The sequence below is a fragment of the Bufo bufo genome, chromosome 3 (assembly GCF_905171765.1).
Source record: "Bufo bufo chromosome 3, aBufBuf1.1, whole genome shotgun sequence".
Lineage (NCBI taxonomy): Eukaryota > Metazoa > Chordata > Amphibia > Anura > Bufonidae > Bufo > Bufo bufo.
In genome coordinates this window covers 321863191-321876388 of record NC_053391.1, presented here as the reverse complement: position 1 = coordinate 321876388, position 13198 = coordinate 321863191, and the positions used below count along the sequence as shown (strand labels likewise).

At 42.2% G+C, this 13198-nt stretch overlaps 1 protein-coding gene across 1 annotated transcript in view; it reads left to right on the top strand.

Moving 5' to 3' along the window:
- Positions 1-13198, top strand: part of LAPTM5 (lysosomal protein transmembrane 5) — a 100913-nt gene that overhangs the window by 69823 nt on the left and 17892 nt on the right. Inside the window, exon 6 of the mRNA XM_040421905.1 lies at positions 11646-11735. Coding sequence (XP_040277839.1) covers positions 11646-11735 — 90 coding nt within the window. The remainder of the gene's footprint in view (positions 1-11645; positions 11736-13198) is intronic.

Genomic DNA, 13198 nt, shown 5'->3' with positions numbered 1-13198 from the left:
TCTGGAGTGCCAGAGGTTTCTGATCCCTGTGCTTAGACCATCAGGTACTGACATTAACTTTTTCACTGCCCTACACCACCAGGGATGTTGACACTAACGCTTTTCACTACTCTAAACTACCAGAGATAGTGACACTAACCCCTTCACAGTCCTACACCACCAGGGATGTTGACATTAACGCTTTTCCCTACCCTAGACCACCAGGGATACTGACAGCAACCCCTTAACTGCACTAGACCTCCAGTAATTTTTACATTAACCCCCTCACTGCTTAAGACCAGCAGAGATGCACACAATAACCTTCAATGCCTTAGGCCTGAATTCTTACTAATGATTTACCTGTATGCTATGTGGTCCTGCTGTGTGACTGTTGCAAAGTTAGGCTACTTTCACACTAGCGTTCAGGGCTCCGCTCGTGCGCTCCGTTTGAAGGGGCTCACGAGCGGCCCCGAACGCATCCGTCTGGCCCCAATGCATTCTTAGTGGAGGCGGATCCACTGAGAATGCATCCGCCTGCCAGCGTTCAGCCTCTGCTCCGCTCAGTGAGCGGACACCCGAACGCTGCTTGCAGCGTTTGGGTGTCCGCCTGGCCGTGCGGAGGCGAGCGGATCCGTCCAGACTTATAATGGAAGTCAATGGGGACGGATCCGCTTGAAGATGACACTATATGGCTCAATCTTCAAGCGAATCCGTTCCCCATTGACTTTCAATGTAAAGTCTGAACGGATCCGCTCAGGCTACTTTCAGACTTAGAAAATTTTCTAAGTTTTAATGCAGACGCATCCGTTCTGAACGGATGCGAACGTCTGCATTATCGGAGCGGATCCGTCTGATGAAACATCAGACGGATCCGCTCCGAACGCTAGTGTGAAAGTAGCCTTAATTGTTCAGGTGCTGTATATTTGACATTAATCTGTATTGCTGGCATTGATAGAACAGTAGACAGATCTCTAACTGTCCCACTTACTAGCTACAAAGGCTTAGAGGCATAGGGCCAGATTTATCATTACTCTGACAGCTCACTCCACTTTCACATATGGCTAAAGTCAGTTTTAGCCAAGTCAGATTTATGATCGGCCCTTTAAGACTGTAATAAATGTGGTTTGACGGTAGCAGTTTATCCGTCAGTAAGCAGCTTTACAAAAGTCGCACGTCTTTACGAAAAAGTCGCATGTTCTATTAAAAAGTCTCATAAGATAAGCATGGTCCTCACTGGAGTGAAATTGCATCTTTTTTGCGACTTTTTAAATAGTCCCAATAGTAAATCTGTCTAGAGATTCATTTACATAAAAGGCGAGCATAGTGCAGAGCAGAAAAAAGTCGCAAATTTGTGCGCAGTTTTAGCGTTTGGGACTTTTTTTGGGACTTTTTCACTCCATTATTCTGACCTGAGCTAATGATAAATCTGGCCCATACTGTCTATCACTTAATCCACCCAAAATGTATTTTTCCACATTTCCCTGGCAATCTCAATAAGCAAGTTATTATGTTTTCATTCCTTTTACTGTCACCTATCTCTGGCAGTCCAATAGAGAATGATTGGAGCAGCAGTGCATAGGCTCGACCTTATTAGGGAACAGGACAACTATTCACTGGAATAGTGTGGGTCCCAGCAGTCGGACCCCAACTGATCAGATAGTTGTCACCTATCCTGTGTATAAAGAAATAAGCTTGCCACAATCCCTTTTGAAGGTGGGTTCTATGACAATGTGTGTGTGTGTTTTTTTTCTTATTTTGTTTACAGGGCATGCTGGGAAATGTAGTTCAGTATTAACCCCTTAATGACCGGGCCATTTTGCATTTACGTGACCAGACTGATTTTTGCAAATCTGACATGTGTCACTTTATGTAGTAATAACTTTGGAACGCTTTTACTTATCCAAGCCATTCTGAGATTGTTTTCTTGTGACACATTGTACTTCATGTTAGCGGTAAATTTGAGTCAATATGTATCACCTTTACTTATAAAGAAAATCCAAAAATGTACAGAAGATTTGGAAAAATGTGTAATTTTTAAAATTTTTATTTCTCTGCTTTTAAGGCAGATAGTGATAACTTACAAAATAGTTATTACTTTACATTTTCCATATGTCTACTTTATGTTGGCATCATTTTGAAAATGTCATTTTAATTCTTTAGGACATTAGAAGGCTTAGAATTTTAGAAGCAATTCTTACATTTTTTAAGAAAATTTCTAAACCCACTTTTTTAATGACCAGTTCAGTTATGAAGTCACTTTGTGGGCCTTAGGCCTCTTGCACACGAACGTGTGCGCCCCGTGGCCGTGCTGCGGCCTGCAAATTGTGGGCCGCAACGCACGAACACCCACAGTGAGGCAGCAGCAGTGGATTGAGGACCCATTCACTTTAATGGGTCCGCGATCCGGCCGTTCCGCAAAAAGATAGGACATGTTCTATCTTTTTGCGGAACGGAAGTACGGGAGGAAACCCCACGGAAGTACTCAGTAGTGCTTCTGTAGGATTCAGTTCCGTGCTGCCGTTCCGCACCCTTCCTCATTTCCGGATTTGCGGACCCATTGAAGTGAATGGGTCCACATCCGTGATGCGGAATGCACACAGAACGGTGCCCGTGTATTGCGGATCGGCAAATGCAGTCCGCAATACCACCACGGAGTGCACACATTCATGTGAAAGAGGCCTTACATAGTAGAAACCACCCAAAAATGACCCCATTTTAGAAACTACACCCCTCAAGTTATTCAAAACTGATTTTGCAAACTTTGTTAACCCTTTAGGTGTTCCACAAGGAAAATGGAGATTAAATTTTTGATTTTCCATTTTAATAAATTTTTTCCTGTAACACAACAAGGGTTAACAGCCAAACTAAACTCAATATCTATTACCCTTATTCTGCAGTGTACAGAAACACCCCAAGAAGTGACCCCATTTTGGAATCTACACCCTCCAAGGAATTTTTCAAGGTGTTTAGCGAGCACTTTAACCAAAAAAGGGATTGTTAGAATTTAGAAATATTTGGCCGTGAAAATGAAAATTTTTATTTTTTACAAGAAAATGTCGCTTTAGGCCCTCATTATTCATTTTCACAAGGGGTAACAGAGTAAATTACCCACACAATTTGTTACCCATTTTCTCCTGAATATGGTAACACTTCACATGTGGTCATTGACTGCTGTATGTGCACATTGTAAAGTTCAGTGTACTGATAAGCAACAGCTTATGTATTCGGTATCCAACAAATTATATACTGTATATATATATATATATATATATATATATATTTAAAGGACGTATATATGTATGTATGTTCCGCGATCACTCAAAAACGCAACCATAATTTTAAATGAAACTTGGTATGCACATCCCTTGCTACCTGGAAAGATATCTTGTGGGGGTTACAGCTCTCTAGGACGTACTGTTCCTGAGATATTCCCAAAAAATGACCTGCATTAGCTAATACAAGCCTGCAAGTCTTTCTCTTCATATTCCAACTGCCATACACACGGTCACATGACCCTTATCAGCCAATAGAAGCCTCCAGGTCCTTAGTCTCCACATACACACAGTTTTACTCCATGTTTCCATAGCAACCCAGCCATTTTTCTTCACTGCTGTAGGTCAGCTTTAGGCTAAGGCTACAAGATGACATGTGTCGCGCGACAATAAGTCTCACGACACATAGGGCACAACTACACTGCTATATATGTCGCAGGACAATTTTTATAATGATAGTCTGTGGTGTTGCACTGCGACATGTGACATGCAGTGACATGACAGTCGTAGAAAAATCCATCTTGGATGGATTTTTTGCAACTGTTGTGTCGCAGTCGCAGCATGTCACATGTCGGAGTACGACACCATAGCCCATCATTATAAAAATTGTTGAGACAAAATATCGTGCGACACATGTTGTCGTGTAGCCCTAGCATTAAAGGGGCAGGGCGCTGTGGAGGTCACTGTTAAAGAGGCGTTCACTGTGGATGTTACTGTTAAGGGGGCAGTTTGCTGTGAAGGTCACTGTTAAAGGGGCGGTCACTGTGGAGGTTACTGTTAAGAGGGCAGGGCCACTGCTGTGGAGGTCACTGTTAAGGCAGCAGGGTACTGTGAGGTCACTGTTAAGGCAACTGGGTACTGTGGAGGTCACTGTTAAGGGGGTGGGCCCCTGAGGAGGTCACTGTCAAGGGAGTGGGGTGCTGTGAAACTCATATATATATATATTAGGGTTGTTGCGATACCAAAATTTAGATTTGATTTCGATACCATAAAAAAGTATTGCGATACTCGATACCATTCGATACCACACAAAAAAAAAAACACAAAAAAAAGCCACGTGCATTCTGCATTTAAAAAAATGGCGAATCATGCAGTTTTTTTTTCTGTTCTGGCGTTCACCGCATAGGAGATTTTTAAAATATTTTAATAGTTTGGACTATTTGGATGTGGCGATATGTGATATATTTATTTATTGTTTATATATTTTATATGTAAAATGGGGAAAGGGGGTAATTTATACATAATATTTTGGTGGGTTTTTTTTTACATTTTTTTTTTTAAACTTTTTATTTAATTAACTATTTACCCCCTTAGGGGCTAGAACCTGGGATCTTTTAATCACTTGTCCTATTCACCCTAATAGAGCTCTATTAGGGTGAATAGGATCTTACACTCTCCCTACTGCCCTGTGCATAGTGCACACAGCAGCAGGGAGATTACCAATGCAGTCAGGGCTTCAGTAGCCGCTGCCATGGTAATCTCCCTGCTGCTGTGTGCACTATGCACAGGGCAGCAGGGAGAGTGTAAGATCCTATTCACCCTAATCGATCGGAGCCCCACGATTACACTGCTAGGGTTCCGATTAGAACTGCCACTGCCACCAATGAGAAGGTGAGGGGACCCTGTGGCCACTGCCACCAAAGATTTTAATACTGGGGGGGGGGCACACTGCGCTACCAATGTTTTTAATACTGGGGGGTGCACTGCGCCACCAATATTTTTAATACTGGGGGGGGGCGCACTGCGCCACCAATGATTTTGATACTGGGGAGGGGGGGCGGGCACACTGTGCCACCAATGATAATTAACCTTTAATACAGGAGGCGGGTGCCGGCAGCAGATCAGCAGCAGTTAACCCCTCAGGTGCCGTCGTTAACTGCCACTGATCGCAGCTCCCTGCCAGAGGCAGGGTGCCGGCTATGTGATTCTGCATTAAAGGTTAAAGAGGACCTTTCATGGGTCCAAACATTGTAAACTAATTATCAGGATATGTAGAGCAGCGCCCAGGGATCTCACTGAACTTACTATTATTCCTGGGTGCCGCTCCATTCGCCCGCTGTGGCCCCCGGTATATTCTCCCACTCTGTATGCTAATTGCTAGCATCGGAGCAATAGGGAGGAGACTGCCCTTTTTCTCAATGGGCGTTGTCCAATTAAAGCGCAGAGCGTCACAGCCAGGGAGAAGGTGAGTTGTTTTTTTTCCCCTGGCTGTGACACTCTGCGCTTTGATTGGATCTCCCATTGAGAAAAAGGGCAGTCTCCTCCCCATTGCTCCGATGCTAGCAATTAGCATACAGAGCTGGAGAATATACCAGGGGCCACAGCGGGCGAACGGAGCGGCGTCCAGGAATAATAATAAGTTCAGTGGGGCGCCGCTCTACATATCCTGACAGTTAGTTTACAGTGTTTGGACCCATGAAAGGTCCTCTACTATCATTGGTGGCGCAGTGCGCCCGCCCCTCCTTCTCCCGTCTCTCTTCTTATTGGCAGCAGCGGCGGCACAGGGGGGAGGGAGAGACTGACTCCTGCTCCCCTGTGCTGCTGAGGGAACATGAGCGTGCTGACAGCAGCGCGCTCATGTTCTGTGATGCTAGGCTGCGCAGTAGGGCAGCCTAGTATCAATAAATGTCAAATCTCGGTATCGTATCGATACCGGGACAAAAGTATTGATTGGGTATCAATATTTCGATACCCGCAAGAACCCTAATATTGATGTAAAAGCTTTATATGGTAGGACATAGTCGCTAAATATAGCAGCTAAAAGAAACAAGGGTCTCAAATTATATCAAAGAAATATGTTGTATATTGTCAGAGGCTCTGAGTTACCAGAACATACAAAGTTCTAGTCCCCTTTTGTAAAACAACACCCGTCAAGGTATTTATCTAGGGTTGTAATGAGAATTTTTAGCTTTGTTATGGGTTTTATTAGAATGCCAATTGAAATGTGGAGAAAAGGGGAATTAGAATTTTTACCAGCATACAGTTTCAAGGGGGTGTTTCATAAAATGATCCAAGGGGGTTTAGTTAAAGTCAACAGAGGTGTGGTAGATTCTAAAACAATCTTTTATGCAAAGACCCAGCTTTGAGGGGCACGTCTCACAATGATGAATTGTGTCTTTCCTGATTCCATTTCTGGAGCATACCATATGTGGCCTTCTCCAAGTCTCCGTGGGGAACTACCCCAGGGAAATGCTGTCCTCGTATTATTCTAATCTCACTTCCAGAGTCCCTGCTCCCTTCCCCTTCCTGTTCCCCAAATAAAAAGGTCTTTATTACTTTTTCTTGAAAGTGCAGGAATTTTCTTTTGTTTCCTGCACTTTTGTATATTACAAAAGCATTATAGAGGGATATTTGCGTCAGGTGCAATGCCAATTTTTTTTATACCATGCCCGTGTTTTGTGGACGGCAGTGTATGGTTGCAGTACCTGGTCTGACAGATCCACCCCTCCCATAAACGTATTATAGTCCTGCATGTACACAGGTTTGGGGACTGATTCTGTGGATCCACGAACTGGTATAGGGGTGGATCTGTCAGCATGGATGGTAGTAAGTACCAAGACATCACATTTGTCTTTGTACTTAACAAGCATCATGTTATCACTGCAAACTTCCCTGCTTTCCCTCACTTTTATTCTTTAGTCTATAACATTTTTAGGCAGATGTTTTTGGTTTCATTAGTTCCGCATGCAACAGTGTCTCTGGAAAACAGGCATTTCAGTAGTGGGACACTTGTGTAAAAGTTGTCAAGGTACAAGTTGTACCCTTGACCTAGCAGGGGGTGAATCAAGTACCATACTATTTTGCCTGCTATTCCAAGGACAGGGGGCACTTTGGGGGTTCGATTTTGGAATCTTTTCCCTTGTAAACTCAGAATGTATGTGTACAGGGAGTGCAGAATTATTAGGCAAGTTGTATTTTTGAGGATTAATTTTATTATTGAACAACAACCATGTTCTCAATGAACCCAAAAAACTCATTAATATCAAAGCTGAATATTTTTGGAAGTAGTTTTTAGTTTGTTTTTAGTTTTAGCTATTTTAGGGGGATATCTGTGTGTGCAGGTGACTATTACTGTGCATAATTATTAGGCAACTTAACAAAAAACAAATATATACCCATTTCAATTATTTATTTTTACCAGTGAAACCAATATAACACCTCAACATTCACAAATATACATTTCTGACATTCAAAAACAAAACAAAAACAAATCAGTGACCAATATAGCCACCTTTCTTTGCAAGGACACTCAAAAGCCTGCCATCCATTTATTCTGTCAGTGTTTTGATCTGTTCACCATCAACAATGCGGGCAGCAGCAACCACAGCCTCCCAGACACTGTTCAGAGAGGTGTACTGTTTTCCCTCCTTGTAAATCTCACATTTGATGATGGACCACAGGTTCTCAATGGGGTTCAGATCAGGTGAACAAGGAGGCCATGTCATTAGATTTTCTTCTTTTATACCCTTTCTTGCCAGCCACGCTGTGGAGTACTTGGACGCGTGTGATGGAGCATTGTCCTGCATGAAAATCATGTTTTTCTTGAAGGATGCAGACTTCTTCTTGTACCACTGCTTGAAGAAGGTGTCTTCCAGAAACTGGCAGTAGGACTGGGAGTTGAGCTTGACTCCATCCTCAACCCGAAAAGGCCCCACAAGCTCATCTTTGATGATACCAGCCCAAACCAGTACTCCACCTCCACCTTGCTGACGTCTGAGTCGGACTGGAGCTCTCTGCCCTTTACCAATCCAGCCACGGGCCCATCCATCTGGCCCATCAAGACTCACTCTCATTTCATCAGTCCATAAAACCTTAGAAAAATCAGTCTTGAGATAATTCTTGGCCCAGTCTTGACGTTTCAGTTTGTGTGTCTTGTTCAGTGGTAGTCGTCTTTCAGCCTTTCTTACCTTGGCCATGTCTCTGAGTATTGCACACCTTGTGCTTTTGGGCACTTCAGTGATGTTGCAGCTCTGAAATATGGCCAAACTGGTGGCAAGTGGCATCTTGGCAGCTGCACGCTTGACTTTTCTCAGTTCATGGGCAGTTATTTTGCGCCTTGGTTTTTCCACACGCTTCTTGCGACCCTGTTGACTATTTTGAATGAAACGCTTGATTGTTCGATGATCACGCTTCAGAAGCTTTGCAATTTTAAGAGTGCTGCATCCCTCTGCAAGATATCTCACTATTTTTGACTTTTCTGAGCCTGTCAAGTCCTTCTTTTGACACATTTTGCCAAAGGAAAGGAAGTTGCCTAATAATTATGCACACCTAATATAGGGTGTTTATGTCATTAGACCACACCCCTTCTCATTACAGAGATGCACATCACCTAATATGCTTAATTGGTAGTAGGCTTTCGAGCCTATACAGCTTGGAGTAAGACAACATGCATAAAGAGGATGATGTGGTCAAAATACTCATTTGCCTAATAATTCTGCACGCAGTGTATAGCCACTTTGGCTTTCACATAATTTGTAGATTTTGATGCCATATCTAGCCCGTTTGTTGTTGGGCAGGTATTGGCAAAAATGCAGTCTGCCTTTGAAGTGCACAAGGGATTCATCAATGGACAGATGCTTTTGGGTGGTCGATACCTGGGAACACTTGAGATTATAATAATCTATAATGGGCCAGATGTTGTATAAACGATCATATCCAGGATCATTAGGGGGTGGACAATCTGCATTATTGTTACAATGTAGAAATCTCAGGAGAACTTTGAATCGGTCCCTGGGCATAATGGTGCAGTATATTGGTGTGTGATGTAAAAGGTCATTACTCCAATATGACCGTAGTGATGTTTTTTTTTTAACTATCCCTATATTAAGTATTAGACCCCAAAATTTCCATAGGGGTCGTGGGAGTGCACTGAAGGGGTCTTGCATAGTATGAATTGGGGTGGGAAGCTAAAAATTGATTGGCATAAAGCAGGCATGGCCAACCTGTGGCTCTCCAGCTGTTGTAAAACTACAACTCCCACCATGCCCTGCTGCAGGCTGATAGCTGTAGGCAGTCTGAGCATGCTGGTAGTTGTAGTTTTGCAACAGCTTGAGAGCCTCAGGTTGGCCATGCCTGGCATAAAGATTAGCTTGCTTCACCATCATGCCTATCAATTCATCAGAAAAAAAAGGTGGAAAAAATCAGCTTCCTCAGTGTTCACATGAATGCCTGTAGTGGCCGTAAAGTCCGGCACCCGAGGTGCAAAGTTATTTGCAGAAGTCCAGCTGGGGTCATTTGTAAAGGCTGATTCGCTGCTAACTCTAGTGCGTCTGTGAGAGGGTTTGTCAATTGATGAATCAGAAGAAGAGGTATACGTAAGAAAAGGTTCTTCTTCTCCACTGTCAGAGTCAGACTCTGAGGCTAGTATGGCATAAGCCTCCTCAGCGCTGTACACCCGTTGAGACATTTTGTAACTTTAACAACTAATACTAACTAGGAAATATTTTATTTTATTTTTTTATCCTAAAAATAGAGTGCTAACCCTGATGAATTCCTAATACTAAGATAAGGACCCAAACACGCTTTCTCCCCAATATGCTAAATGAACCCCAAATATTTTTTTTTATTCAGAAAAAATAGAAAAAAGGGCTCCAAAAGCAGTGGAGCTTTATATCAGTCACTGGTGACAGAAATTTGTCACTGCTGGTAAAATCAGTGACAAGGACTGGTCACAGATAGAAGATAGTATAGGTTTTGAGGTATTGGGGGGGGGGTTTGAAATGCAGAGTATTTATAATCAGAGACATGTACTGAGGTTCCCAATAATAATTTTTTCATATTTTTTTTTTTCTTTTTACAATAAGGGTCTATTCACTCGTCCACAAAATGGATCCGGATCCGTTCCGCAACGTTGCGGAACGGATCCGGACCTATTGATTTTCAATAGGGCTGGAAAAGATGTGGACAGCTGTCCGCATCCGCCCTTCCATTCCGCAAAAAATAGAACATGTTCTATTCTTGTCTGCAGACACGGACAAGAAAAGGCATTTCTATTAAAGTGTCAGCCATGTGCGGTCCGCAAAATGCGGAACGCACATGGCCGGTGTCCGTGTTTTGTGGATCCGCAACTTGCGGACTGCAAAACACTTGCGGACGTGTGAATGGACCCTAAATATTAGTCCAACTTACCCTAAAACTAGAGCTCTAACCCTCATAAATCCCTAACTAACCCTAATGAATTCCTAATGCTAAGACAAAAAGCTTTCTGACAGGTTACTGACCGGAACAAGTCATTGATATGGATGACAGGGACTGGGGGGTTTATTGAAGGGTAATTGGGGGTGCTGATGTACTGTCACTATTGGTAACTGACAGAACATAGTGACAGGTCATATACTGTAGTAGGGACAAATGAGGGGTGATGATGGGGCACTTTGTTTTGTTTTTTACAGGTCTCTGGCTCTGGCTTCAATACATTCCCTCACAGAAATGAGAGGATCAAAGCTGAGAGATGGCTTTCTGTTATATAATTCATTGTGATTGGTCCACTGTCAGGAATGGACCAATCACAATGATAGCTGGATGGGACTACAGGAGGAGATGTGTGCACATGCGCATGATCGCTGACAGGGAGGAAGAGACCAATCACAGTGATCTGCAGCAGGTACCACAGCTGATTGGTCCCTGGCCGGCAAGCGGGAGATGTTTGGTCATGGACACAGCGGGTAAGTGGAGTTTCGGGCACACGATCGCTTAAATACAACCTAAATGCATTTTGATTCGTCTTCAGCGAGGAACAGACGTATCGCAGTGATCTGAGGCTGGGACCACAGCTGATTGGTCTCTGGCTGTCAAGCGGGAGTTGTTCGGTCACCGACACAGTGGAGTAAGCGGAGCTTCAGGCGCATGATCTTGGCCGGGGAGCATTTAAATGAATGCCGTGCATGTACGGTGGAATGCGATCTGGCACAGCATCCCCAGCCGTATATGCACGGCATAATGCATTAAGGGGTTCATATAAGAAAGTAATGAATCAGTTAGCGTTCTCTCCTGCTTTCAATACAAATGAATTTAAATGCTTAGAAATTTAATACAGCAGGACATGTAATTTGAACAAATAGAGCATTAATTGTGGACTCTGAGACATAGCTTGATTTTTGCACAAGTTGTGCCAAATGAGACTCTGCAACATTGACAAATTCAACTCTGCTGCATCTGAATGTACCATCATTATAGCATAAATACTCTGTTCATGTGGCTTCTAATTCTGTGCAAAGCAATCTAAAGGTAAATTTGAACTCCATATTGCCTCCAGAATAAATCAATATTCCAGCTGCTTTAGAAGATGTGAAACGTATGCTCTTTATTATCTGTCTTAAATCTATGGGATTATAAAATGCATTAGCAATTCTGTTTATGGGGCGAAATAGTAATAAACGTTGCTCTTTATCTTAGGCTTATTTTTCAGCGAGCATGTCTTCTGAGAAATACATCAAGAAAATGATCATCTTCTCAGTGCTCTATACTGCTGTGATCTTATATAAGGTAACATTTTCAATTCTGAATATACATTTCTAAACTTTACAGTGAGCTGTATAATTAAAGTGAGTAAAAGAGAGAGAGAGAGAGATGATTCAGCAATTCAGAGCGATGCAATTAGCAAGAGGAATATGTACCATGTCCGCTCCATAAACTCCCTTACTTAGCACCAGCACAATGATCTGGTAGAAATTAACACGCCATCATTTCCAGAGATATGGTACTAAGAGACCGATAGCAAACGGGTAAAGTTTGCTAAATTTCAGACTATTAATTCCAGCAATCTGTACATTTCTGCAACAATATATTTGCTCTGAAATATGAACCAACATCTACATGGAGTCTGTCTCTATGTTCGCATGCATTCCCTGGCAAACTCCAAAAGACATGCAGATACAGTAGACACATTGCTCCCAGTACAAATTGCCACTAGTGTATGTGTTTGTGTTTAAGATATAGAAATGAGATTGTTAGTCCCCTGTGGACAGGGATTGAGCGATGACAGTCCCGGTAAAGTGCTGCAGAATATGGCGGCAGAAAATACATAAGTACTGTAAGAGGTTTTTTTAGTATATGAAATCACTAGAAAATGCCAACTACATAGTTTCTAAGACACCATTAAAATGATTTAAAAACAAATTCACGGTATGGCAATTGTTAGAATGGACGATTACTGTTTGATATGACTGATTTGCAATTCATTATTGATTGGTGACTACAAAGCCTTTATTTTCAATGTGTACAGTGCATTGCTATCTCTAAAGTTTAAAAAAAATGTGAAAATTGCGTTATGCGTTATGTATTTTCATTTTCTTAATTCCCAGAGAAACCCTTTGATATTGCTCTCTTTTTCTCTCTCTCTCTCTCTCTCGATAGCTTTTTGCTTTGTGTACAGAAAAAATGTCCATTATATAAAAAAATAGAATAGAGGACCACTTAAATGGTTACTTTTGAAGTGGTTACCTCACCAAGAAAAAACCTTTTAGGAATAAAGCTGTTTGGGCGGTCAACTTTAGCTTGCCACCTGAAACTCCCAAATGTTATGTATATGCCACAGGAAAAATATAGTATTTCACAGCAGACATTCAAGTGAAGGGTATTTTGTGTAATGCATACATATTCCACTAATACTTACGGTAACTCATAGAAGGGGGGGGGGGTCATAAGCGCTGCTTATATGATATATGCCAATAGCATTATAATAGGATTAGAAAACTCTTTTAAAATAAGGCCTTTTATATTAAAGGACTTCTTTAAAGGATAATTGTCATTTTTATTTTATTTGCTAGTTTATTAGAGCTAGGCATGTATACCTGAGTTAGTCTGTCAATGATTGCCAAAAGATCTGTAATTACCTTATAATAACAGCTTTTATTAATGTTTCCTGTCCCTTTCCACTGATCCCTTAAAAGACCGTTGCTATGGCTCATCTGTCTCCGGCTAGGAAGACAGAGGGGCGGTCCTTCACA